This window comes from Trichoplusia ni, chromosome 3 (assembly GCF_003590095.1).
Source record: "Trichoplusia ni isolate ovarian cell line Hi5 chromosome 3, tn1, whole genome shotgun sequence".
Classification (NCBI taxonomy): domain Eukaryota; kingdom Metazoa; phylum Arthropoda; class Insecta; order Lepidoptera; family Noctuidae; genus Trichoplusia; species Trichoplusia ni.
The window spans coordinates 15,437,879-15,465,300 of NC_039480.1; the positions used below are offsets into that span (position 1 = coordinate 15,437,879).

Consider the following 27,422-nt stretch of genomic DNA (forward strand, 5'->3'; position numbering starts at 1 on the left):
ATCTTTGTAAGGACTTATCCCTATATAGCTGATTTATCGACACGATGTAAGTAATCTACGAAGCCATCATACGACCCTGAACTTGTTGCGATCTTGAAACAACTCGGAGGGTCAGAGAGGTAAGTTTGGGGTTGCGGAGTCCTGTCCCGCGAGCACGTGCTGCGAGGGCCCCCGCCCCCAGCCGCCGCGCAGGCGCCCCGCCCGCGCCCGCCCGGCCCCGCTGCCGCGCAACATGCCCGCGCATACCGAACATACATCACTTACTTATTTCATCAACGAGGAACAATTAAAACGCTATGAAAACCCACTTTCTCGGCACAGAACAGGTAACCATTCAATTATCTTTCCGCTCTTTTGTGTTTTCTCGTGTCGCGACGTCACAGTGCGCGCTCCAAGATCGATGGTGTGAGACGGCGGGCCGGTAAAAATAAAGCGTTAGAAATGACTGGGGTGAGGCAGAATGGCGGGGGTTGAGTGAGCGCCCTACTAGGGGCCGCACCCTTTGATTCACTTTGTTGTGGTTCGCACGGTGTACTCCACCTGCTCAACAGGACGAGTGCATTTTTTTGTGTCTCGCGTGCGACCTTGCAACTCCTGCTGACGTAACACTATCCACGTAACTACGATGTCGACCGCGGTTTCAGATACAATAAACTACAATGAACTTTGCCCCGTTCACTGGGCATATTCCGACGGCGGCAGCGATCCCCTCTATCCACCAGTTCGCCGCAAAGTTTGGATATGAAGGGACCGGGAGCAGTTCTGGCGGAGTGCTACAGGAGACGCGGTACCAGGCGTCAGGAAGTGGCGGCGCCGTGCAGTTCGCGGTAGCGCCGGCGGGCGGCGTGCCCGCGGACGGAGTCAAGTTTCGGCAAGCGGAGAGTGTGGTGGTAGTCAGCAGCGCGCAGCCTGGGACTGTGGCCTTGGCAGGGATCGCGCCCATACACACAGGTAACTTTCTTTACGGTCTAAATGTAGCATTGTCAATCCAGTTCTCAAGCGATCGTAGTAAAAAATTAAATCTTCGCAATAGTCAAAATATTAACTGAATCACGTCCAATTCTCAGTGAACACTGGTGTCAAGTACCAAACAATATCGGCGACGTCGTCCGTGAACCTGGGCAACATCGCGTACGGCGGGCAGGCCAGCTACGTGCAGGCGGAGACTGTGCACCAGCAGCTGAAGGCGGAGCAGCGCGCCGACAAGCGCGAGTACCGCGAGGAGCTGCACCATGACCTCATGGCCACCATGATGCAGCAACATCAGGGTATCAACGGTATGTGTACGTACCATTGTTTATGTTTTGCTAGTTTAGTTGTCATGCAAACCAATTACCAAGGATACCTGTTGCCTTTCAGTACATGTGGTCAACATTTCTAAGAACTATTCCATTTTGCATTCTATGCACTTATTAGTACCTAACCTATATTTACACCCACTTAGTTTAAGAACTGACATAGGTAGGTACCTACGTTTCAAATAGGTACAACTTAACTATGCGGTTTGAAATATATATACGTTATAAGCTACGCGTTAAACTATTCAGATAATTTGGAGTGAATATATTTTCTCCCAGTGAGCCAAGCTCCCCTTCAGCAAGGCACGCAGCAGCTGCTGGTGGTGCTGCACGAGCCGAAGGAGGCGGCTGCCCTGGCGCGCGCCATCAAGCAGGAGGGCAGGACCGACCGAGCTGGGGCCACCGCGCCCGCTGAGTTCATCAGTAAGATACCTGATACCCTTTTATAACATATCTACATGTTTATTTATCCATACTTCTGATAGCGCAACAATATAATTACACATTAATTTGCCTTTGAAGTATTATTGTAGGTACAGGTGAATAACACTCGCGTTTATGTATAAGCTGTTTCCTTACTTATTTTATTTTCTGAAATCGTATAAGTGCAGTTCTTTGTTGCGTCTTAAGTGGATTCGTAATTATATCCCATAGGTATATTTATCGCGAGCTTCTCAAACAGAAAATGGTTTTAACAAAAGTTTAAACATATTTTACTATTAATTCTTGGATTTCCTCATCAAAATATCACAATTGTTGTTCGAACGCTCGGATACTACACCTACTAACTTAACAAATAAAAGCATTTTTTTAAAGCGTGACTTTGAAAACCAACGGCTTCTAACACTCTTATAATGTTAACTTGACAGGAAAAGTTTTTTTTTTATCACCTAACCATCTGTTTTCTATTCATACCGTGCCATCTCTCTATACCTACAACCATGATCATCACCATTAAAGCACCATGTCACCCTCCATTTACGTAGTATCGTGTGCGCCAGGCATCGGCGACGTGACGGACAGCTCGACGTGGCAGACGCTCGGCGGCAGCGGCGTCGCGGACTACCTGTCCACGTTGCCGCTGCCGCTGCACCACCTGCTCAAGTACTCCACACCGATCACCAATATAGTGGAGAAGAGAGAGGAACAGCCCACTATAGTCACTGCTGTTAATACCAACGGCTTAAATGTCATGCCCAACATTGCTACGGTGAGTTTTCTTAATTTCTCTCTAATTCGAGCGGGTTTTTTTGTTTATAAGAAGCAAATATATTCTTATGCTAGTGACTGCCTTGTAATTCAAAATGGCAGAAAAATACTTCAGTGCTACATCCAGCAGCAAGCGATTTCACAATAATGATGATGAGTGATGACCTACCAATTTTGTCGTAGTTTACCAATTGTTAATGTTTTAGATGCCTTCGAATGTGAACAGCGTGGTCGTTCAAACAGCGACGATAGTGAACCAGACCGTGAACTCAAACACGAGCACCGTCATTATGTCCAAGAAGAAAAAGAAGAAGAAATCTCTGAAGGAGAAGAAGCCAAGACCTAAACCGGGAGAGATACGACTCACTACTGCTTTGGGTAAGCTACATTTTGCCTTAATAAGGAGCATAGTATCTTCAGTACCTCGAACAACGAAAGTTGGCCTTTGCTGAGCCACTTCAAGCAATGTATTATTGCCAGTTTTTACAAATAAGACTATTTTTTCCCAGACGGCAGTACATTGTACTGCTGCCCTGAGTGTCACATGGCGTATCCCGAACGTGAACTGTTGGAGCAGCATCTGGTTGGACACACCATGGAAAGAAGGTACTCGCTATGTTTGAAAATTCTTAGAATCTTTACCGTCGCCCAGAAGTCATACTTCAGTAGTATGACCAACGATAGTTCTTTGAGATCAGTGCTAGGTATATGTCATTTTACAACCAGGATTGATTCGTTGCTGCTACGTGCAAGCGCCTATTCGATACATCAATGCTGATAATCCTCCTTTAAGAGTTACTAGTTCAGGGCCTCAATTTCCAAAGAGATAAGCAGTTACTTCCTAATAGTGTTCCTTAAGCAAAAGCAGTAGTTTTTTGAAAGTCTCGACTTTGTTTCTAAGTGTCCCTTTCCCTCCAGGTTTATCTGCGACATTTGCAACGCAGCGCTAAAGCGCAAGGACCACCTGACTCGCCACAAACAGTCGCACAACCCCGAGCGGCCGCACGTCTGCTCCGTGTGTCTGAAGGCCTTCAAGAGGAAGGAACAACTCACGCTGCACTTCGTCATCCACTCCGGCGAGAAGAGGCACGTGTGTAATGAATGTGGGAAAGGTTCGTATGATACACAATAGTTTGCCCCTTTCTTTGAGAATTATTTGCTTCGTAAGAAGAGAGTTTCAGATTTTAGAATATCAACTACTGCCTACTTATACTTGTTTTTCAAATTAATCCTGCTACAATTTATTTTTGTTACGTTTCAAGCTTTTAAACAGGAGTGTCTGATGAATAGGTTCGATTGTGTTGACTTTGAGCCAATTCTTATTAGAAGTTACATAGTGTCCCGCTGGAGAATAAAGGCCTACGTTACGAATTCTTCCCAAAAAGCCATAGACCGGAACAGATGAGCAGAGGTTACATTTTTACCCTAAATGTTTTCGCTCCAGGTTTCTACCGCAAGGATCACCTCCGCAAGCACACGCGGTCGCACATAGCGCGGCGCGTGAAGGCCGAGCTGTCGCAGCAGGGCTCGGCGTCGCCGCCGCTGGCGCACGCCGTGCCCGCGCCCGCGCCCTCCTGACCAGCCGACGACAAGCACGACCTCCTCACACTCATCGCCGCAGCTAAGGACGCCTTTTGACTCGAGTAGACGTGTTACTCGAGTAACACAAACGTTGTAGTATGTAGGGTGTGATTCGAGTGGGTTTATTAGCTAGTTATAACATTTACCTATTGAGGTAAGGTAGCTTGGGTAAAATGCTGCATATTCTAGATGCAAATTCAAATATGATGGGATGGATTCATCAAAACGCTGTCTGGATTTTTTAATATTACCAAAGACATACGTTATTTGCGATTAATAGGTTCATCGAACGTGATTACGTACCGATAACTGCGCCACTCTTAGCCTTCGCAAAAGAACAAGTGTTATTAGATACAAATGGGTAACTACATGAATAGGGTTAGATGCTACTTATACCGCGCATTTTAGTAGCTAGTTATATAAGTATTCTAGTATTTTAGTGGCCTTACCCTTAAAATGTAATACCGTTTCAGTGATAATAGGGAGAAAATAGCATGTCAAATTAGATTTAAGACTCGAATCAACCCGCCATTCCGCAACGAGAGTATCTTAGATTAGAATTAGAGCCAATAGTTAGACCAGCCAGTTTTGTGCACTATACCTAAGAGTAATTATTCAAAGCAATATTGATTAGTAATGTATCAAAGACAAACTGTAGTTATGTTTTGAGCTCACTTTAGCCAATTAGATGCTTAAGGTAACATATGTGAGATTCTTTATTAAACTGCCATATAAAAGTTTTTGAATTAACGTTTTATTCTTTGCACACAAACTAGGGAACAGTTAACCCGTAGTATAATAGCGTTTATTTATTGCGGCATAAGGCATAGTAAAAATTATGAATGAACAGGAATAGAGGTGTCTCTCTCGCAATATTTTTCTTGGTATGATTGAAAGGAATTGAACATTGTAAGGAATATATATCGAGTCTTTTAAACAAAGTATTTTCAGTAGACAAGTTATGGAGAATTAGGGATCGAAGACGGTGACGTAAATTACGAGATGTTTGTAAATAAGAATACATCTCTATTTTCAATCGATTGTACCTAATGTACCTATATTAAACGCTTATACCGTAAAACGGGGTGTATAGAAGTGTTTGATTTTTGGGAGGTCGCATGCGTAAAAAGACCTACATAAAAATTAAACACAAATATATATAAAAATGTTCATATAATCACTTTATTTTGGCTCGGACCGGATATTTTGAAACGTCTAAATCTTTATAAAATCTCTATTTTTATTCACCCCGTTTTACCGTACCATAATTATATAGGTATTTTATATTATGACATAGTTGTAAGTATTGTTTTATTAATTTGTTTATCTATTTTGTTGTTAGATAGTTAATTTATTTTGTTATAAACGGGTGATAATTTGTACAGAGTACGAAACAATGGCTATAAGGTTTCAGGGTCGAGTGGTTTCGATAACCTAGCACAAAAATAAAAAAAGTACGATAAAAGACTTTAACGAACAGAAAAAGAAATAACTACTTAAAAATGTCACTCGAAGGAAACATGAAATATCTTGCAAAACTACGAAATTGTCTTGCGTATAAAAAAGCCTTAATAAAATCCATAACGTCGGGAATGTGCAATGTATATGCTAGAGATGCATAAAATTCTCTGTGATGTAATTTTTTTACTCATTATTTTAAGTATAAATATTGAAATATGTAAATGTTGTCGACCCCTAAGGGTATTTTCTATTATTGTTGTTCGTTTAACGTAAAATGAGTTGATTTCTTTGAAGTGTGATTGATGTATTAGGTTAAGTAAATGTTTATGCAATATAGCTGTTATGTACCATACAATGTTTGTTCATAAGGCATGGTTTACATTGAATATGGAAGGCAGTGGAAATATTGACTTTAATTAAAAGGCTTTGTCAATCTATGCCTTTCTTAAGAGTTGCCATGAAGCGGAAGATCGGGATCGCTGGCTGAAAAGTAGGCCTTTGTCCATCAATAGGAAAAAACAAGCTAAATGTTATAAAGATGCCAATATACACGATTTTCGCATTAAGTACGCACTGACCTGCCTATAATTTAAGGCGTACTTACTCAATGTAGATCATCCTTAACTTGTAAATTAGATTTATGATAGAGTACCTTTGATAGCGTTACAGGTACATACAAAACATATTTTTATAGTAAAATTGATGATCCGATAGTCTGAGTATAATTTGTCAAGAAAGTACAAATCAGGTTTAACTCAGTGCATTCAGAAAACTTTATGTTTCTAACATAATTATAAAGTAATTTTTAAATAGTCTTAAAAGCGAGAATAAATGACAGGAAAATGATTTTCTGCGTTATTTAATTCCGTAGTTCCGGGACCTGGAGTTACATTGCTTTAGCAATTGACAGATGAATTTTAAAGACCTCAGTATTCATACTAAAATACTTGACATTTTTCGCTTTGTCAAGTCGTCACTGGATAATTGCTAGTTCAATGGAGCCCTGACCTATATAATTTGTTTCTACCCTAATCATAAATAGTGTACCATGCTTACCTTTCCCAATCTTGTGCTTTCGTATTTTACATTAAATATACATTTCACTTAATTTTGGTGTTTTATTTAGAGGTCACTTTATAGCAAATGAAAACAAGTTAATTATTTTTTAATAGTATATTAAGAACTTAAGGTGCAAAATTCTTTATTTTTGTACTTCATGACACATTATTAAACTTAGATTAGAATCACAACATGATTTTCTGTGAAAAAGACAAAATAGAGGAACTTTACAGAATGTTAAACTTACATCTATGTATAGTCAGCGTCGTTACCAGCTGTAGCCAAAATAAATACTAATTTTACAAAGCATGCATTAATAAAAATTGGTATTGTCTTTTTTTCTTGGCAACATTAGTCTTTATTCCAATGTTGCCAACTGCAATTTACACGTGTGGTGTTTAAATTGGAATACTATAATATGTTGGTTCGTGGTAGCAATACATTTCAAAATAAACCAAAACTATTCAAAACATTAAATGTTTTGTACAAATAAAGCCTACAACTGGCAACACACCGACGAGTATTTGGTTCACATGGCACAATATGTGACACTTATTACTAACAATTTTAATTCACATTTAAATTTATTTCAATCACATTTAATCAGCTTTAGATTCTTAGTTAATATTCGAAAGACATTTAATGTTATTTAGACATGTACTCATAATTATTTGTTCAAGATCGCGATATGCAAATATTTCTGAGATCTTTGTTTCACAATATACTATGTATTTGGACCCAGTCATTAATACCACAAAGACGGTGACACGTTTACATGATATTTTATTACACTCTATACGTTTTAATAAATAATTATCCATAATCTGCACCCGTTTGATGCAACTTTAAGTAAAAAAGTGTTTATTTGTACATAATGTGTCTGTTCAGATCTAAAACCTTATTGGCTGTCGTTATGACCTTCAAAAGTTTTAAATATGTACAGAAATTTATTCAGGAAAAGTTTTCCTTTTTATTATACATATATGGCAATGTCGACGGAAAGCGAGATGACGGCGTGAACATCACTCGTTCATATTGTCAATATACTTGTATGTAAACTTAAATGTATCGTTATTAATTATTATATAATATGATTCAGTGTAAACAATCCATAATTTTACTATTTTGCTATCATTAGAGTATATTTTTCTAGTCATTATTATTATTAAGTTTTATACATCTGTCACCTTATACATCTTTAAATATCCTTTTTATTTCACACATATTTAACATATATTTCTTATATTTTACTTTCTTAAGCAAAAAGTACATGCAGAGATTCCAAAGCATTTAACACACGAATAGAAGAAAATAAAAATTATTTACAATTAAATGGTATACTGTATAGAGATCGCAGCAGATATTTAAATCTAACCTACTTTTTAATATAATTATTTCACATTTGATATAGACCTTTAAGTACTTATTTTTATAGTATAAAGTTAAGTTTTTAATACAAAAGACACAGTGCAAAAACGATCGATATAGGGGTATACAAATGATCATTCAATAGATTATCCAGTGTATTTAAACTATACGTCACATAAGTACTTTAAATACCGCTCGTCAATTAAAAAGATGGCTTGCCATAGAAACGAATTATCAAGCGGATAAAATTTTTGGCCAGTATACAATCCTATAGCAATAATTCTACGGGCGATCAATGCTCGATCCTTCTGTATATGAGACGAGGATTTTGCCTTACAGTGTGAGAGTAATGCTCGGCGTAAACAAGACTATAAAGTAGCCTCATTCTACTATGTACGCCGAAGAAAATTCTTGTAAACTGGACACCGGTGGCTAGGCTAGGTGGCCCGTTTGCGCTAAGCCAAATTATTATCATCATCATCAGCCACAGCCTTTATCCTACCACTGCTGGGCATAGGCCTCCTCTTTCTCGTGCCAATTTCGTACATGTGCTAGCCTCATCCAGACTCGACCGGAGACCTTTACTATAGCCTGATGTTATATGTTTAAAGTACATTACGAGGTGGAGGCCTGCGGGTCGATGGTGACGGCGCGCTGCTCGCCGTTATCCAGCGACATCACCATCTGGTACGGAACCTTGATCTGTAGCGGTACGCGCAGCTTCGTGTTTGAAGGCGCCTGGAATATGGAAAGATGGTCTTGTTGAGCATATAGTTGAAAAAGGCTATTAAAAAAAACAACGACTCCCGGGCTAAGGAACTCAATCCTTGTGTCGCGGGGATTTCACAAGCATACAATTCACTTGCACAAAGAAAACCAGATGACTCATGATAAAGTGGTTCAACGGTTTACTAAAGCGTATATATCGGGATAGCCCGACAAGTCTCGTCTCGCGACTTCGCGGACTTGCGGTTGGTTCCGAAACTATATAAGTAAGTTAGGTATACTATATAAGGTAGTAAGGCTTGGCATTGAACCACTTTATTTATTTATTTTAAGTACATAAATGTATTAGTATTATAACACACAAAGTATTAAAAGTAAACTAAATGATGATGTTGATGATGATGAGATATCGAAACTATATCAAACTTCAAAAGCACAACTCTTCTTACAAATGACTTAAACCTATATATTTGTTATCAACTCACATGTATAGTGATTTCTGGTAAGACCTGCTTCTTCTTAGGCAGCATGTTGATCGGGAACAGGTCGGGGATCTCCTTCTTAGGCTTGGCCTTGTTGTGGACCAGCATGTGCTTCTGCATGTGGTCCTTGCGGTAGAAACCTGCCAAATATAATATCTTTTTTAATAAGTTTCTATAACCTTGATACTTAATATAGGGTAAAGCGACTATTGAACAGGTGCAAGTGCTTCAGTGGCGTTTTCTAAAAAAGAAATCTGATTATGATATACTATAGTGTTAATTAAGTATTATTTATTCCTACCGTAAAAAAAATAAACCAACATTTCGCTTTTATTTGAGCAGTGGGTTAAATCACATGATCTAACAGAGTGGCTAAAATTAGATAAAAGAAGAAAGGGAGAGAGAGAGAACAGGAGTGACTTTGCACGCGAAGTTTCACAAATTTATTTGTGCCCGAAATTCTTGTTTTCCTCACCTTTTCCACAGTCAGGACAGAAGAACGACCGCACTCCGGTGTGTATGTGCAGGTGTATCTTGTAGTGGTCCTTCCGTTTGAACGGCTTGGAGCAGTACTTGCAGACGAACACTCTCTGCGGGGTCGGGAGCAGTTTCTCCTCAATCCCTGAGTACTGTGAGCTGTCAAGACTTGCTATCTCCGATATGGTCACCTGAAACAGAGATGGAACTTCTATAATAACCCAAAAACAGTGAACGTTATTTTAGGATAGGTAAATACCATAACAGATGATATTATATTAAATTAGTCGTCAACAAAAAAAAACTAAGTAACTAGATGCCAAAGATTTGGTAGGACGATATGTATTGGATGAGGAGAGCTGAAGATCGAGGTCAGTGACGTGTAATGGGAGAGGCCTATGTCCAGCAGAGGACTGAGATTGATTATGATGATGACGAAAGCTCACCGGTACCTTTTTTATTTTCAAAGATTTTTCTATAGGCTTTATAAGAGCTGGATGCGAGCAGCCGAAGATAGACCTCGATGGTATGCAATTAGGAAGGCTTATGTCCAGTACGTAAATAAACGTAAATCTTGGATCACTGGAAGTTATTCTTAACCTAGTATAACAATCAGACTTACATTATTATATTCCTGTGGATATTTATTCTCTTTCTTGGCCTCCTGCGGCACGTGCTGCGTTTGGTCGTCGCTTGCATCGTGTTGTGACGTCGACTGGCAATCGTGACTCTCGAAATCATTATTGGAGAGGAAACCTGAAAACGATACAACTTTATTAGTAACACCTTACAGCAAACTAAGGAGCGCAATGCTTCTTTTGCGGGGGGTTTAAAAAAAATTAAAAACCCATTTTCATAGAACTTAGAATACATAAAGAGGATCACACAAATTGTTTTTTTGGAAATAAAGACAGGACTTGAATGGGTTATTCGCGCAATACCTAAACTACGTCACGATATCGTTGTACACTTTGGCATGATTAAAACCAAACATTTTTATTTCAAGTGCCTTTTCCAGGTACTTTCGAAACGTCAATTTTTTTTTTACCGCTATCTAAAATATCATTTTCCTCTATACAAATACTTGGTAAATTATTTTATATAACTTGGTAAGTTATTGTATTCCGCACCTTCCCCACACGACGCGCACCACACGCTGTTGTTCGTGTGTTTCGCGTGCACGTTGAGATGCACCTTCAGATGCTGTTTCCTCTTGAAGCGCCGGTGACAGATGCCGCACTCGTGAGGTCGACTCTCGCCGTTGTATAGAGACGAGCGCTCGACGAGCAAGCTGTTATCTGTCATCTGAAATATGTATTAATGATTACTTCTACTGTCGTGTTAATGAATAGTATTGTTGCAATAATCTATTATAGACAGTTTCGTGAAAGAATAACTAATCAGAGAGACAAACGCAGACAGATGGAAGTCTTCAGAGACTATTGCCAGTCTAGGTTTTTTCGTAGCTTATGGATTGACAGGTCTATAAAAAGAAGTATTTATTTTGAAAGAGGCGAGATTCGAAATGTAATAAGTTTTTAATTTACAATTATTGGTAATTAACGTTTTGGGAAAGGAAAAATATCTTTGAAAAATCTATATCAATATATGACACTCAATTAGCAACTAGAGTTTATTTTGATATCGGCATGGGACGTCGAACTGAGCATGTGTTTGACTTTACGATTTCCGTTTTGGACTGAAGATACTTGTAAATGTTTATTATAGGAGCAACTAAATACCCGTAATAAAGTAAAAATCTTGATTTTTTTTTTCTAGATAATAAATTGTTTTGTTCTACTACTATCAAGCGTAGTTCTAATATAGGCAATTAGGCAACGGTAAGGTTCGACAAACAAAAATGGTACTCACTATTATTATTTACCATAATATGTATAAGCAAATCAATACTGGATTAAAATGGGTTGTCTAATTAAGTATACTATGAGATATAAGTTAAAGAAATTAACAATTTATATGTATAAGTGTCGAGTATCAAACAATTTTAATACTGGTCGGTGCGTAACGTTAGATTACTCATCGCACCGCAGATGTTTCTGTTTCTTCCTATCTCTAAAGGAGGAACTGACTGACGCAGCATTCAGGGTCTTTCCTTTTAAGGGATAGATACTTGAAATTTCGGACAGGGGTTCCTTTAATAACGTAGGGGAGTACTATGAAAGGAATTTTGAAAATAAGGGGGTAAAACGGGTGTGCAAAGTGAGCAAGAAACTGCCGTTTTTTTAAGGTATTTTTTTTCCTCTAAAAAAAAGGTATAATAAAAACTTATAAAAGCGTGCGGCAGCATTTTTATGTCTATGGCCAGCAGCAGGCTTAGACCAAGACTGTTGAAGGAAGGGAAGGGAGGCCTTTGTCCTGCAGTGGAACTGTAATGGCTAATAATAATAATAAAGAACGGCTGCAGGCTGCAGTCGCGATCTATCAACAATGTTTATTCTAAGTTTTAATATACTTACAAATTCTTCAGCTTCAATAGGCTCTCCGTTGATGTAGTCATCGTCTCCCTTGTACATGGTAAAGGACTGAAGGTGGACGTTCATATGAGTCAGCAACTGGTCATGCGTGTGGAAACCTGGCAACAAAACAAAAAAAACACTTGAATACCGTTTTGAAAGTTCAATCTATTCATCCAGATATAATTTATCGACTATATGTAGGCCTGAAATAAGTGGATTGTTTCATACCAGCTCAATACAAAAATTCACACACACTTGGTTGGTTCTTTCTAATAAAAATTCCAGCAATCGGGAATTTATTTCTTGAGTCACCCGTTGTCCGACATACTGTCCAGTCAAAATGCATTTCTATATAACACAAATGCTTTCTCTACGTGGAAATCAAACCCGTGACACGTCACTCAGTGGGTTTTGCGTGGTGACCTGTACCACTCGGCTAACCGTGGAGGCAATAATAAAATATGACACAAACATATTTCGGTAGTGAAGCATCAGATGATAGTCATGCATTTGTAAGTTGTGTACTCGTTGTAAACCCCTTTTACATGAACAACATAAACAAGCAAATACTCGTATACTCTTTGACCTTTCATTGTAAGGCTAGGGAAAAGGGTAAGTTCATGTTCTTTTTAAATATTCAACTTCTATTTTATGTTAAGGCATACAAAAGCAATAGGTACAACACAAAACGCATTGTGAAGGAGATGCGAAGTAATTTAGGATAGCGTTTAGGCGACAAAACTATAGGCATCCTTTCGACGTATATAGAGCACAATGATAAGGCACCGCGTTCCAAGGTTGTTTTGTAAAACCCCTAGAAACAGGAACTAATTTCCCAAGCGTATAAGTCGGTTGAAATAGAGCGGAATGAAAACCGTTTATCAACGAATCAAATACAAAGTAGAACCACAGTTAATTTTACAACGCAAACCAGTTGGCAGCTTCGTCTTTCGTAGGGTACGAGCGACCCTAAAAATAAGCCGGCCTGCGACCCCCTAACGCCCCTCCCAAAAATAAATTAGATCTCTAAAACCGTCCATAATCTAGCGTCCCTTGGACCACCCCTATTCGTGCCCCCTCGTATGACCCATGGGGGATCGCCCCTAAAATAGGGGAGGGTCTAAAAAGGTCGACTGGTCTGTTGCTATGTGTGTATGTATTGGGCCTTCCTAATTCTAAACTCGGCAAACGATATTGATTTGTACATTTTGTCCAAGTTAACCGTTATTTAGGTATATTGTTGGTTTTACTATTATACTTTGATATTTTTGCGAACAATATTTAGTTTGAGTCTCTTTTTATGTGTCTAAATGTCATTTGCTTTGTATGTTTTTAGAAACGGAATTTAATTTCGATGATATAATTGGTGTTACTAGGTCGTGTGCAAACGGTGGCAATTAGCGACTCATTTAGGGATTGAAGGACAAAAGTTGCGATATACATACTCTAGAAATAAACTCCTTTAGAAAAAGTTGAACAGCTTATTCATTCATTTCTCGAAACTGTTCATAGTGTTTAACATTAGTTCGAAAGAACTCTTGCTCCTTTTTTATTATTATTGCTTAGGGCATAACATCAAGATTATTATTTAAACGGTAAGCATTTTTTACTAATGAGTTTTTATCTTTTGGTTTACCTTAACCGACTAAACCAATGCGATAAAAAGTAAAACAAAAACTACGTCAAAACTGTCATGAGAATTGTCCATTCGAGGGTCGTCTACCTGAAGTGTTGACCATTGATAAAAAGGTCTCGTTACCATTCGGCGAGTATAGTTGTATTCTCGTTATAAAAAATATCCTCTCGGTACATAGAGTGGTAACTTTCCACAAGGGGTCCCTTCCCCTGCCCCTCGAGCCCTACCCCCGTGATGCCTCACCGCGCAGTTGCAGTTTGCACCATCCCGATGCACCACGTGTATAAGGGCGTGACCGTGAAAATGCAAGAAGCAATCGATATAGGAAGCCCGAATATAATTTGGTGTTTGTTCTGTGATAAACCAGGAGATTTAGTTAAAGAACCTAACCCCGAAATGTATTTGACTATCAAGACTGCGGCAGATAAGAGGCAAGACGAAATCCGCGACAAATTCTATATTTTATACAACCCAGATTTCACTAAACAGAGCTTTTCGTGGCATAAGGATTGTATGACGTCTTATGTTAAATATAAGAGGCCTAGAGTAAAAGAAGATGTGGCAGAGTCAAGTGTCGCAATGAGGCAGTCAAAACCTAGCAGAAGGAAAATAAATTGAAGTAAAAATTAATTTGTTTTGATTTAAGTACTAAGAAGACTGCGGCATGAAGAAATGTTGCTCAGTTAATAAAAAGATGTTTCTGCGAGGGATTTATGGCGGGGTTCCGTCGAATTACTGACATGCGTTGTAATCTAACGTTTCAAGAATAAACACATTTGGCAAAGGTTATTTGAATATAAAGCGATAAGAATTAGTAGGAAATTATTACTCTCCAGTAAAATAATTTGATTGAGAATTATTTTGATTTACACTTTTATAAGAAATAAGAATAAATATCTGATAGTGAAGAAACGATCCTTTTTTATTTTACGTGAAATCCAAGATAGGTTCCCAGACAGGAATTTAATTGTCTGAAGATTGTTAAATTGGTTAAACAATGACGTTTGCTTGGTCGATCTACAGTCAAGCCCCATTATCCCTTGTATATGTGGTGAATACTCACACACTCAAAGCGTATCAAGTATATAACGATATTATGTAGAATATCAATTACCTAGGTATTAAGTGAAACTAGTGCACAGTTCTATAATAAAGCCCGCAAGCCCGCATGTGATAGTTTGCATATCTTCATTATCTCTTAAGCCTATATACAACGAACTGATTTGAAGGCCTACCGCCACAAATTATATGATTGTTTTTGTCTTCCTTAGGACCTCAGGAAATGTGCGTATTTAACAATATTGTTTATTTTTATTTCTTATACATGAAAATAAGTACAAAGCCGGACTTAATGCCTAAGGCTTTCTCTACCAGTCCAGTATAGTCATAAGCTGTGTGAATAGTGTTTTGTGTTGCGTTTAGATTGATTAAAATAAGCTAAATAAGACAATTTCGTGTTTTGAAAGGCTCATTAAATTGTGGGTCCCGGCTATTATTCATACAGCTTTGACTGCCGTTACGGGTCTGAAGCTAGAAAGCCTGAATTTTATTAAAATTTGTTCTATATAAAATTAATATTTCTTAAGCAACAGAAAGAACAAAGTGTATTTTACCCTCCAACACAAATAGTTCATGCAGGTAATCAAATATGGCTGATATGATGACTGACGTGTGAGAATTAAGGCTGAAGTGAAAAATATCACCTCATTAAGTAGAATCCTTATTATAGGACAAAAGGTAATAGAAATGTAAATGTTCGTCCGTATGAAATCTCATCTACCATTAAATTTCACCCTTAGTATTTCATAATTAAATAGAAGGACAACCCCTATTTTCTTTGAATATCGTCACAATTTGAGGAGATATCGCATGATAAAAGAACTATGCAATCACATTGTGTACAATTCGTATAAGTACTACTACAGTGTACGGAACAATTATTGTTTATGTTTAAAATAAAGAATTTATTACTAAATTCGGGGCACAACTTATCGAAAAACACGGATGGTGTGGGCGAAACATTTAAAGTCCGATAGCGCTGTAATGCATTCCAAAATACAAGATGTTAATACTAATGAAAATATATGAATAGCCAACAGTGCCAAGCCATTGAGGTAGTAAATGATTTGAAACACATCAATCGATATTATACCGTCGAATTACAAAAATCAAGGCTACATTGGGTAATCTGTGGCTTTAGGTATCTATTCTATTGTGGCCGGCGACCTAATACCACCTCTTAAATAACATTATTGCAGTTGTGGGAAAGGGATGCCGCTCTACGGCGCGTGTGCTGTCACGCTTCAACATGGCGGTGGGCGTCCAGGTGGCAAACATAAAAAAGCTCGCATGATGAAACAATGTTGTTCTCTCCATATAGAGCATGAACATAAAGCCTAGATGTGAATAGTTAAACAGCGACATACAGCAGCTTGAAAAAACTCCTCACAACAAGGCTTTTGAATTATGTTGAGCTTAGGCTCTCATAATGCTAAGAAATTGTTGAAGACACCAGAAATGACATGAAGAACTAACGTCGGCGACGGTTGACGGCTAATTTGTCCGTACAATCTTCATCTTCCTAATTTTCATATCTAAGTACGTTCATGTAATATACTTTATGTATTAGTAATTTTTTTTCATCTTCCTTTGGACGGCTGGTAGAGAATGCCGCAGGCAAGACTACAATGTCCACGTAAAAGAAGTGTATACAAATAAGTCGTATAAAAGTAAGTTTATCGTCAGAATGACATCAACCCCGAGTGACACCGGGAGGGGATCATCATGACGTCAGCTGCACCAGGAGTAACGGGCGACCGGTCCGCGCGACCCCACGGAGAGGGCAAGGCCATCCCGTTCACCGCGAGCCTTGCTGCAATCATATGTTGCATAAAGCTCTCATGTCCCACTACTATAATACTAACAACTTAGGTATTTGTCTAAGCGTTGTAACTACTTAAAGTTTTTGGCAGAATGCCATCGTATTTATTTACATAAATTAGCAGAGTTTTCCTCCTAAATTGCATGGAGCGTGCCTTAATATTTTTTTCCTTATATATCATTTAACTGACATTTATTTTCGTCAAAACATGTTTTACATCAACATACCTGTGTGACCAACAGCTGTGTAAGCGGAAGTTTTAAACGGACTTCAAAGTTTGATAGTATTTTTCCTTAACCATATTCTCTACTCATTGAAAAATAATAAATTTTATCGAATCTCACGGTCTTTGCGTAAAAATGTAAAAATGTTAAGAAATGTGAAATATTGAGGAAATGAACGTGAATGGTTTAATGAAGAAAAAGATATAATGAGATGCAGTACAGTAAGACTGGCCGGAATATTATTTACTATCAAATCGATAACAAAAAAAAGGAAAAAGGATTGATAACATCCTACTACTTATACTACATAAACCATACTAATTGTAGATACTATCTAATCTCAGCAGGAATTGTAGTTTTACGAGTATCTATATTCGTTGGGGAACAAACATTTTCAAATATAATAAATCATCAGATGTAAAAGTTGCCTAGTTTAGACTCCCTAGGGGTAAATTTGTCAGAAAGATAAGATCTTATTCCCTTTGCATTTTAAATTGTAAGACCATTTTAAAACATATCTTTTCGAAAACTTTCACAAGAAATTGGAATTTCGATTTTATGTTGGGAATTCCAACATCGCCTCAAGGCAAGCTCGGACAATATTTCTCGATTTAAAAAGTCTAGGTTTCTTTCTTTGTAGCCATGAAATTCTTTAGGCTATCAAATGAAAAAATTTGCCCCTCATATTTTGTTAAACACAGAGAGGCTTTTTTCAAGGAAAATAAATTGCAGGAATAAAAAAAAAGTCATGACGTTATAAGACTCATGTTTCATCGTAGCCATGTTGAGGTCGGCTTGCAGTATAACCAGATGCAGCTAAATCCGAGCAACACAGTGCTTTACACTGAGCAACTGCCTATCTGACCTCCTCAACCCAGTTACCAAGGCAACACGATACCCCTAATAAGACTGGCTGTCACACTTTCCAGCTTCTAACTACCTGTAACGACTGTCAAAGATGCTGTATACATAACAGCCGAGACCCACAATTTAACTTGCCTTGCGAAACACTGAGGAATTCGTTATGACATGACTTAAGATGGCTACCCATCCCCGGAACGACTCTATCAAGCGTAACTTAGCTTGTGCAGCTGTAACTTACCCATGAGCTCTTCAATTAATAAGAAAGATTTATAGATTTTCTTTGAAAAAAATGATTAAAATACTGTCTTGTATATGGCCTTGAAATAAAAATCTTATTTCAAGTAAACTTCGTTCAGGCATTTGTGAAACGTAAAAGTATTAGAGCAAATACTTAAACGAGAGCGGGTCTCGAATAAAATTCTAAAAGCTCGACACGACACAAAACTTCATACACCACCCCAGCTAAGGAATCGACGCGGTAGCAACAAAAATCCCATTTTTAATATTTAAAAGTAAAATGTGCTTATATATTGTACTATTGTATAGAAGTAGAGTTCCGTTATCTGTGCAGGACCGACCGAGCTGATAGTCCGGGCTATTAATAAAATTGAACGGTTAAGCTGTAAGACAAGGGTAGACGGGGCTTAGAGGTCGCGTCACGACCTTTCGCAAGGATCCCACGCTTACAATAATATACATAACTTAAATAATTAAGCATTCAGTTTGGATTAGTTGATTTTGTGTTCAAGATGGAAGATGGCTGTTATTTTTCTATCAAATCAGAAAACTACTGCTTTGCTTGACAATTCCTTTACCCGTTTATTTTAAGCCGACTAACAAGTAATGAAAACTAAGATTTCTGTCACAAACACATCAGACGTTGCGTCATGGCTATTAAAAACTAGCTGTTGCCCGCGACTTCGTCCCCGTGGGTAGAAAATATAAGTTATGATTTATACCCGCCCATTTTTTTTCACATTTTCCATTGTATCTTCGCTCCTATTAGTCGCAGCGTAATGGTTTATAGCCTAAAGCCTTCCTCGATGAATGGTCTATTTAACACAAAAATAATTTTTCAATTTGGTACAGTAGTTCCTGAGATTAGCACGTTCAAACAAACAAACAAACTCTTCAGCTTTATATATTAGTATACATAGATATACATAGATTAGGTTGCGCTTAATAATTCAAACTATACAAGCTTCGAGGCCTGGATTAATATATATGAAAAATATATATTTGAAACTTATAGTCAAACATAAACTAGAATAATAACTCGTTGAATAATTCTGGCCGATTAAACAATTGAATATACCAACAGAATTCGAATCTTTTTCAATAACACAAACGCCCATTTTAAAAGTAAAATTACCATTAGGGGGAGGGTTACGTTTTTAGATTGCCCAAAAAAATAGAAATTGCAAAAAAAGAAGGGCTGCTCCCTAGGGGCACAGAATGGTAGACGAAAAAAGTTCTATCATATTGTATAGGCCGGGGAATTCGTGTCAAGTAGGGCCGCATTTTAGCTCTTCTTGGTATTTTGTAGGCAGTGAAATGTCCTTAATTATCGTTTTAATATTTAAAGCCACCACTACTTTTTTTTACAAAATATAATGTTTTAAACTGCATAATTTTTAAAGGACAAAATTACCATTTACAGATTTATATGGACATCTTGCCCAAAAATTGTTGATCATGTATTTCGTTTTCCTGTACAAGAGGGGCTGTATTTTTTCTACTTTTATTGCTGAGATCTGAGTCAGGCTAACCAATAGAGTACCTGCCCATAATGTAAAACCTTTTTGGTCAAAATTTTACCTTCTGAGTCGGTCGCGTTCAATTCTTTGTTTACAAAAAAAACTATCGTTTCGAGGGATCGTAAATGGTGGACTGGGCTTTCCTTTTATTCATAACTTCAATCCTCCACTCGTTCTTATGAGGCTTACTACCTCTCTAATATTTCTATGTCGAACAACCGTTAGATTCTTAGGGCTATCGTTCCAAGTAAAAGGGTAATCCCAATGAGAGTGTGAATCTCGACTTTTATTTGCCGAATTCCGAAAAAATGCTCAGTTTTGAGGCTTAAAATACACGAGGACTTTCATAAAGACACGGTAAAGCATTTTATAATGGTCTTCCAAGTTGACCCACTACGCTCTAGGTACAGTAACTTTATCTAATTCAGGTACAAAATCAATATAAATATCGTGATAAAAATATTCCCGACATAAAACTCGTTACTTTAATGGAATCTGAAATGTGATGCTTATTTTCGGCTCGTCGGCAATTTTAGGGGGTCGCACACCTTGAAACTACGACCTTGACGTCAAATATTTGGATAGGTAGGCGAACAAATATTTTTATGATCCATAAACATATGCGCGACGCCTAGAACTTGCTATATTAAAACGATATGCTCAGCACACTAGCTGTACGTACGTAGAGTAATAGTAACGACCGAAAGCTTTCTTAAAAAAACGAAGTGCTGTTCGTAGTATGTTAAATTCAGTATTTGACAAAAAAACCAACTGTTTAGTACATCAGACAGGTTCCCAAAAATATTGGATACGTATTTTTCATTTAATCCCATGATTAGAAAGTTAGGAAGATTAAATGCACTTAAGATGATGAAATGTATGTCACTTGCTATTAAAAAGCTTACCGGTAAGTGACGTCACACCAGACTTTGTTTTAATGTATCCGCTTCATTTTTTGTTTACGAGATAAAGGAAAAATAGTTATTCAATATTTTGTGGAAATCTGTCTGATTGATAAGACTTTTTTTTTGTAGATTACCCTATTAAGTACACACTCTCGCATTCTCTACAGTATAAAATTTTCTAACGCGTGTGTCAGGTATAGGGCTTCGTTCCGACATAACTTTAAAAATATATCAAGCAATGCGACGTACTATACGAGTTATTACGTAATAGACTGGAGTTTCTAGCAAATCATAAACTCGTTGCTACCCTTCCCCTTTTTTCTTAAAATAAACGAACAGATTTCTACACGTACATTTTGTGGGAGGGTGCCAGGGTAGAGGGAAACCTTTAGACGTTCAACTAATAGCGCAACGGGGAACATTTGTCGAACCAGCTTTGGATTTTTGCTTTCAGAGACGGAGTTTCATATTTAAAGTAAATCGAAATTATGAAATACATTGACGACTACAGCTTTTGATAACGAAAACATGCATGCAAAATGACGATAGTTAATTTTACAAAGGTGTTTATATAAATTAATGAATAAAGTAAATGATGACCTGTTTACATGGGTGGGTAACTTCAAGCACATTTTATGTTGAACATGAACTGGCAGGGCAAGAGCGAAGTAACCTAATTTCGACTTGCAATTTTACATTCCGACCTTGACCACAATAATTTTATATACAAGGGGCGTGCGGGTCAAAAGATGGAAGAACCGTTACCCACGACTGTCAACGGAGGGTAGATGATGCGTTGCCCAATGTTTGCGCCCTCACGAGAATATAAAATAGTTAGTCGTTTTTTGAGGGGTTTTGTTCTTGTAACTGTTGTGATTTAATTTTATGTAACGTATTTCGAGATTTATGATTCCTGCTTGCTCTACATAATTATGTAGGGTATGACGAAAGCCACTTGTTTGATTCAAATTTGTTTTTAAGTTGTTCCTTGATCCTTTATTGCGCTTTTAAAGACCATTACTTAAGTTCTTAGCTATATTTGCTTAAGTGTTAATAATAAGCATCAATTTACCCAACTAACACTATTGATTAACATTATGTAGAAATACAACTTAAAAATTACCAGGAAAAGGGTATTATTAGAAGTTCTGTGACCCTAATTTCGCACCCGCATTGCGACTGAGCGCTCCCCGCTATATCTCCCAAACTCCCATATAATGTGGGGGAAATGGTCGCAATCACCACGTTTGGCTCACAGGCTGCAAGCTATCTGGTATATGTGCGTTATGACGTCACATTTCGTAGACCCCTCATAAGGTGGGACGTAATTGAAGAACGGATACCCGATAACGCACTTATTTATATATAGTTAAGGATAAGGGACTAGGTTATAGGCCTAATAAGGGACTACGGTTGTAACGTAGTGTAGGCATAAGCGATAACTAATCTGTAAAGGTTTTACTATGTTATGGATATTTCCTTCTAATTAGCAGACTATGAGGTTGCTTGTAAAAATATAATATTAGAATGATCTTTAGTATTATAATACTGAGTAGGAGTCAGGTTTCAGTCAGAATTAAGTATGACGTAGTATAAATGTACTTATTCATATTTTTTCGTTATTAAATACATTTCGTTATTCTCCGTGTCTGTATATAATCAAAAGCTAAGGGACCTTATTTAACTCCGAAAATGTTTAATAATGAAATTTTAGACTGTAAAGAAATAATATATAATCAATATATATAATATATACAATATATAATATATAATACAAAATCTCTGAAAAACACACAAAAATTCGGGGACATCGGTTAACTCTTTCTAGAGCTTAAAAAAATAAAAACGGAATAAGGACTTACCTTTGCCGCACTCCGAACAAATCTTATCCTTCCTCATATGAGTCCAGCTGTGTATCTTGAGGTGATCTTTCCTCTTGTAAGATTTTTTACACACCGGACACATGAAGGGCCTCTCAGCTGATTGTGTTTCATTAAAACTTTGTTTCGAGTTGAACGTATCTTCATGCTCCTAAAAATATAATAACTTGTTGCAGGGATACATACATTTTTATACTAGCTTTGGATTTATTGTTGCAGGGAAAATAATGTTTTTGTAATTATACATACATTTCTATACTAGCATTGGATTTATACTGGACTAAGACACATACTTAATCTCTAAATGACGACAAATTTTATTGGTGCTACGAACTACGCACAAGATGAGGAATATTCTATACTTTTTGTGACAACATTTGGTTGGTGCGGGCGCGCGAGCGTCGACACAGATGGCATTTAGTTCTAAACAATATTTGTTACTATTAAAACTGTTCTAGGTACGAGTATATGTTTATGTGAATAGCTTTGCAAATCTAAAGGAACCCCTTTAATGATTATACTATATATAAAGGGTGATCTTATAATTTTGTAAAACCCAACCCTGTAAGGGATGGTATATATTAATAAGGGATGGAATTTCGTATTGGGCGATTTTAAATTGCATTTTTTAACCCCCGACGCAAGGAGTTGTGCTATAAGCTTTCTATCCTGTGACACCTTATTCCCAATTACAAATTGGGTTTAATTTTAGAGTTGTATTATGTGTTTGATAAAAATCGGTTAAACCGTTTTAAAGTTGTGGGGGTTGAAAGGGGGAGGAATAACAAAATGTCTGAAAATATACTCGTATGGGGATTCGAATGAAAGCGCACTGAAATAGAATATTGATGACTTAATCAAGAGAGTTCTTAGCTTCGTTTGATGAGAAAATTGGTGGTACGAAAATGGAATATGGAAATACGATTGTCAAGTGAGAATATCAATTAGAAAGTTTCAGTCTTGGCAATTTTACTTAGATAATAAGGTGCAGGTGAAAAATCAATTTTAAAGTAAGTAGATAATTCTATAAAAAGTACGGCCAGTCGTAAAAAAATAAAAATAAAACCTGTGAAATTACTCCAAAATATTGGCTTTGGGGTATATCCCAAAGCCAATATTTAACGGAACGGACAACGACGTCAAGAAACGAAATAGAAAGGAAAAGTGATTAAAAAACGTAGATCCTTACTAATATTATAAATGCGAAAGTAACTCTGTCTGTCTGTCTGTTACACTTTCACGTCTAAAGCACTGAACCGATTTTAATGAAATTTGGTACAGAGATAGAGTTGACCTTGAGAAAGAACATAGGGTAGTTTTTATCCCGGACTTTTGAAGAGTTCTCTTGGAAACGCGATATAACAGACATCGACGCGGGCGAAAAGCTAGTATTAAATAATTTTGAGCGGTCCTTTTAAACGATGCAATCATGTAAAGATACACTATGTATTTTTTTTTTAAGGGATTGTGAGTCGGGATTTATTTTTTATTATTATCAAAGGTATTCCCTAAAATGTATCGAAAATTAATGAGGTCTATTTGATAGCATAGCTGTTTATCGATACAACATTTTATCAACAATTGTTTTACAAATATTGTGAAAAAATATTTCTTACCTGTATTATAACTTCACCCTCCAAGGTGTTGCTATCTTCATCTATTTCCTGTTTTATATCTGAGTAATCCTGAGTTCTTAAGTCTGGAATCTGGTCTACAAAAACTCTATTGTGCGTTTGTATATGTTTTAAAAGGTGATCTCTACGATGGAATGCTAAAACAGAGATAATATTTGAATATCCTGTACGATAAAATACACTATTTTCTTTTAAGTGTCATTGACATTTTCTTTTCTTTTTGTTCTGAACATTTGGCGGTAATTTGTGTTCCCGGTACCTATTACTGGTGATTAAGTTCAATTACATTACATAAATACTCGCGGAGTTCAAACGAAATGTGAAAATCTATAAGTGACTTACTTTTCCCACACTCGGAGCACACTTTATCCTTTTTGGTATGCGTCCAGCTGTGTATCTTGAGGTGATCTTTCCTCTTGTACGACTTTTTGCACACCGGACACACGTAAGGCCTCTCAATAGATTGAATTTCATTGAAACTCTCCCGCATGTTGTACTTCTCGTCACGCTCCTAAAAACATTTTAAATTATACTTTCCGTTCCTAGCCTTCCGTGCTTTTGTGTAAAACATTAAGATTAATTTAGAATATATATTTGTCTATATTTTAAAAATCATAAACTAGTCCAATTTTAGAGTACATAAAATAAAGTAAAATAAAAAGCCGTTTTATAATGGCTTCAACGACACAGAGAGTTCGATAATATTATCTGCGATTCTGACAATTTTCTGTGTTGATAAACCCTTTTACTGAATATCAACGTAAATTGGGCAACAAAATAACAAACAACGGAAACATTATATCAACGAATATCACGTTCTTACCTCCACGATGACTTCACACTGGCCCTCTAATATATTCGGTTTGATATCTTCGTCAATAATATCCTCCGTACTGTCTTCATACTCCTGACTACTGGCCGAATCTGAGTTCTGATCCATGATGAACAATTTAGTGTGTGTCTGTATGTGTTTCCTTAGGTGATCCTTACGGTGGAACACTAAAACAAGGTTTTAAGTTGACATCATATTTTTAGGCACCCGATTTTCGAAAAAAAACGTACGATATAGTATAAGTTCGATATAGCCACATTGTAAAACAATAGATATTAGACTAACATAAGGTATTATAAAAATATAACGTAGTAGTTTATTGATAGAGGGGTCATCGAAGTAAGAAACAAGACGAGTATTGTTTTAGAGCTCACAAACCTTTTCGCATTTTTCCCCGCAGAGGGAAGTATTAGAACTTCTGTGGTTTTATTTGGTAGGAGTTCGACATACCACATACTTTAATTCATTGAAATTAAACAAGGATATCCCCGAAACCAAAAAAAGTCGTTACGAAACGCCTCCGTAACGAAACTAGCCGAAGAGGAAATGTCAGCGGTGGATATAATGCGTTAGTATACTCACAATTTACATTTCATAACAAATGGTAAAGATTAATATCACAAACCGACAAGCGGAAAACAAGTTTATTTTGTCAATTACCACCTGACTCAATGGAAGTGGTACCTATAAGGGTTATGAGTAAATACAAAAGCTGTCCTTTGAATATTTGCGAAATGCTAAGGCTCAACTTGCTAAACTCTGGCTTTACGTATTTAGAAAGGCTTGCAAGTGACAGAGGCGATACTTTCATAAGCATTGCTAAAGATGATCTTCTGAGTCTTTGACACTAACTTCTTTAATTATACAGCTCATAACTGTTTTTTTATGTTTAATTATGAGTTTTATTTTTAAGGATCTAAGTAAATAACTTGCTATTTAACAGCTATAGAAAAAATACGCAAGTAATTGACAGTTTTCAAAGTCTAGTCATTTTTTTTTGTTATGTTTACCTAAAGAAGTACTTTATATAAGAAGCTTAAGTGAAGTTGTTTTTTAAACTACATTAGACAAAATTGTTTTACTGAACAGTAAATATTTTTGGGTTAATAAAATTACCAAAAAATGTATACTGAGTCAAGAAGAAATAATAATTATAAACAAACAGCACTAAGTAACACCAAATTAGTACTCACTTTTATCACACATAGGGCAAGCCTCATTCTTTTCTCCATTGTGTATGGAGCGGATATGGATTTTCATATGTTCTTTCCGCTTGAAGCGTTTCCCACATTCAGGACAAACAAAAGGCCGAACCTCCTGGTGCTCCAGTGTATGTCTATTTAAATGCTCCTTACGTTTCAAACTGTTAGGAGAAAAAAAGTTTTGTGATTTATTAGACTGTTGCTTGGTAAATTATAATTTGTTCAAGTTAAGCATCTCATTGTTATGGTACCTTAGTTTTTTTCAATTATTTTATAGAACTAAGTTGAGCTTTTAAGACCTTACCCAATGCCACAGATGCCACAGAAGAACCGGTACTCCCCGTTGTGAGTGACCATATGCATTTCAAGCTCTTCCTTGTCCTCAAAACCAGCAGAACATTCCACACAGGAGTAGTACACAGTCCCATCAGAGTTCTCTACTATAGATGCCAGTTCTATTTTGCCCAAAACACATTTTTGGGCTATGTCCATGTCTAAAAAAAAACGTTATAATAAGTTTTTTGTATGTATATTTTTATTAAGTGGTAAAGATAAAGAATATTTTTAAATACCTTCAGTCATATCGAAAGAAAAAAGCTTTTATCTGAAACAAAAAAGTTCTATAAGTAACGACTCCCCAATAGGTCCTATGTTAGAAACTTTCACACGCGCGCAACCGTTAGAAGGGACAGGGTACAAAAAAAGCTGAACTTGAAATTGTGATCCTTCCCCTACCTACGAACATCGCCCAAGGCCCGCTGGCTCCCCTCTGCTTAGGGGTGACTACCCTTTGTCTACCCAAACTTCCCCTAAAGGAGGGGAGGGAACCCCACTCCGAGATCGGGCCCATAGGAGGGGTGGATTTACCTTACCCAACATTGATTCAAAATCCTCTACCTGAATTCTAAACCCGGCTTCCACAATAATAATACTAAATTTCATATTTTTACTCAACATTTCATCAAATGTAGATTTATAAACAAATTATATTTTGATAATGAGCGCGCGAAAAAGTTCCGCTACTTACAAAAATATTGTTTTGTTTACTAAAAAAGAACTCAACAATACTTACATTTTTCACATTAACTAAATGGTATGACATACATGTCATTTAAACTCCACTCAACACACACACAAGAAGCTACAAAGAAAAAACAACAACGAAATTAAACACGACAATAAAAATATTCGACACACAAGCGACGCGACCTCCGGAGAACAAACCACAGAATTAAAAAGGGAAGGGAATAGATAGGGGAAGGAGGACAGATCTTTTTCTTCATATTCTTACAAATATGGGTACAATGTCTTTTGAGAACTGAATATTTATTGACACATTGTGACATGTGCGAGTTATTCGTATGTAAATTTGCATAAGGACGCTTAAAATATTAATAAGTAATGAAATAGTATTTCAGATTTAAAACGTTTCTTCGTTTAATTCACAATCCGGCTCGTACTGATAAGGT

At 37.0% G+C, this 27,422-nt stretch overlaps 2 protein-coding genes across 2 annotated transcripts; one reads left to right on the top strand and one right to left on the bottom strand.

Moving 5' to 3' along the window:
- The first annotated feature begins 245 nt into the window (after positions 1–245).
- LOC113492099 (neurotrophin receptor-interacting factor homolog) lies at positions 246–5,352 on the top strand. Its single transcript, XM_026869402.1, has 8 exons — positions 246–951; positions 1,068–1,277; positions 1,578–1,721; positions 2,300–2,508; positions 2,714–2,885; positions 3,017–3,113; positions 3,426–3,619; positions 3,952–5,352. The coding sequence occupies exons 1-8, from the start codon at positions 660–662 to the stop codon at positions 4,083–4,085; spliced, it is 1,452 nt and encodes a 483-aa protein (XP_026725203.1). The 5' UTR covers positions 246–659; the 3' UTR covers positions 4,086–5,352.
- A 1,355-nt stretch (positions 5,353–6,707) lies between these two features.
- Positions 6,708–27,326, bottom strand: LOC113492104 (gastrula zinc finger protein XlCGF58.1-like). The gene is made up of 14 exons (XM_026869408.1): positions 27,026–27,326; positions 26,526–26,557; positions 26,258–26,447; positions 25,945–26,114; positions 24,743–24,918; positions 24,262–24,430; positions 23,902–24,056; positions 22,268–22,436; positions 12,139–12,254; positions 10,792–10,966; positions 10,284–10,417; positions 9,660–9,852; positions 9,188–9,324; positions 6,708–8,714 (listed from the first exon to the last, which is right to left on the bottom strand). The coding sequence occupies exons 2-14, from the start codon at positions 26,533–26,535 to the stop codon at positions 8,592–8,594; spliced, it is 1,917 nt and encodes a 638-aa protein (XP_026725209.1). The 5' UTR covers positions 26,536–26,557; positions 27,026–27,326; the 3' UTR covers positions 6,708–8,591.
- Positions 27,327–27,422: the final 96 nt, after the last annotated feature.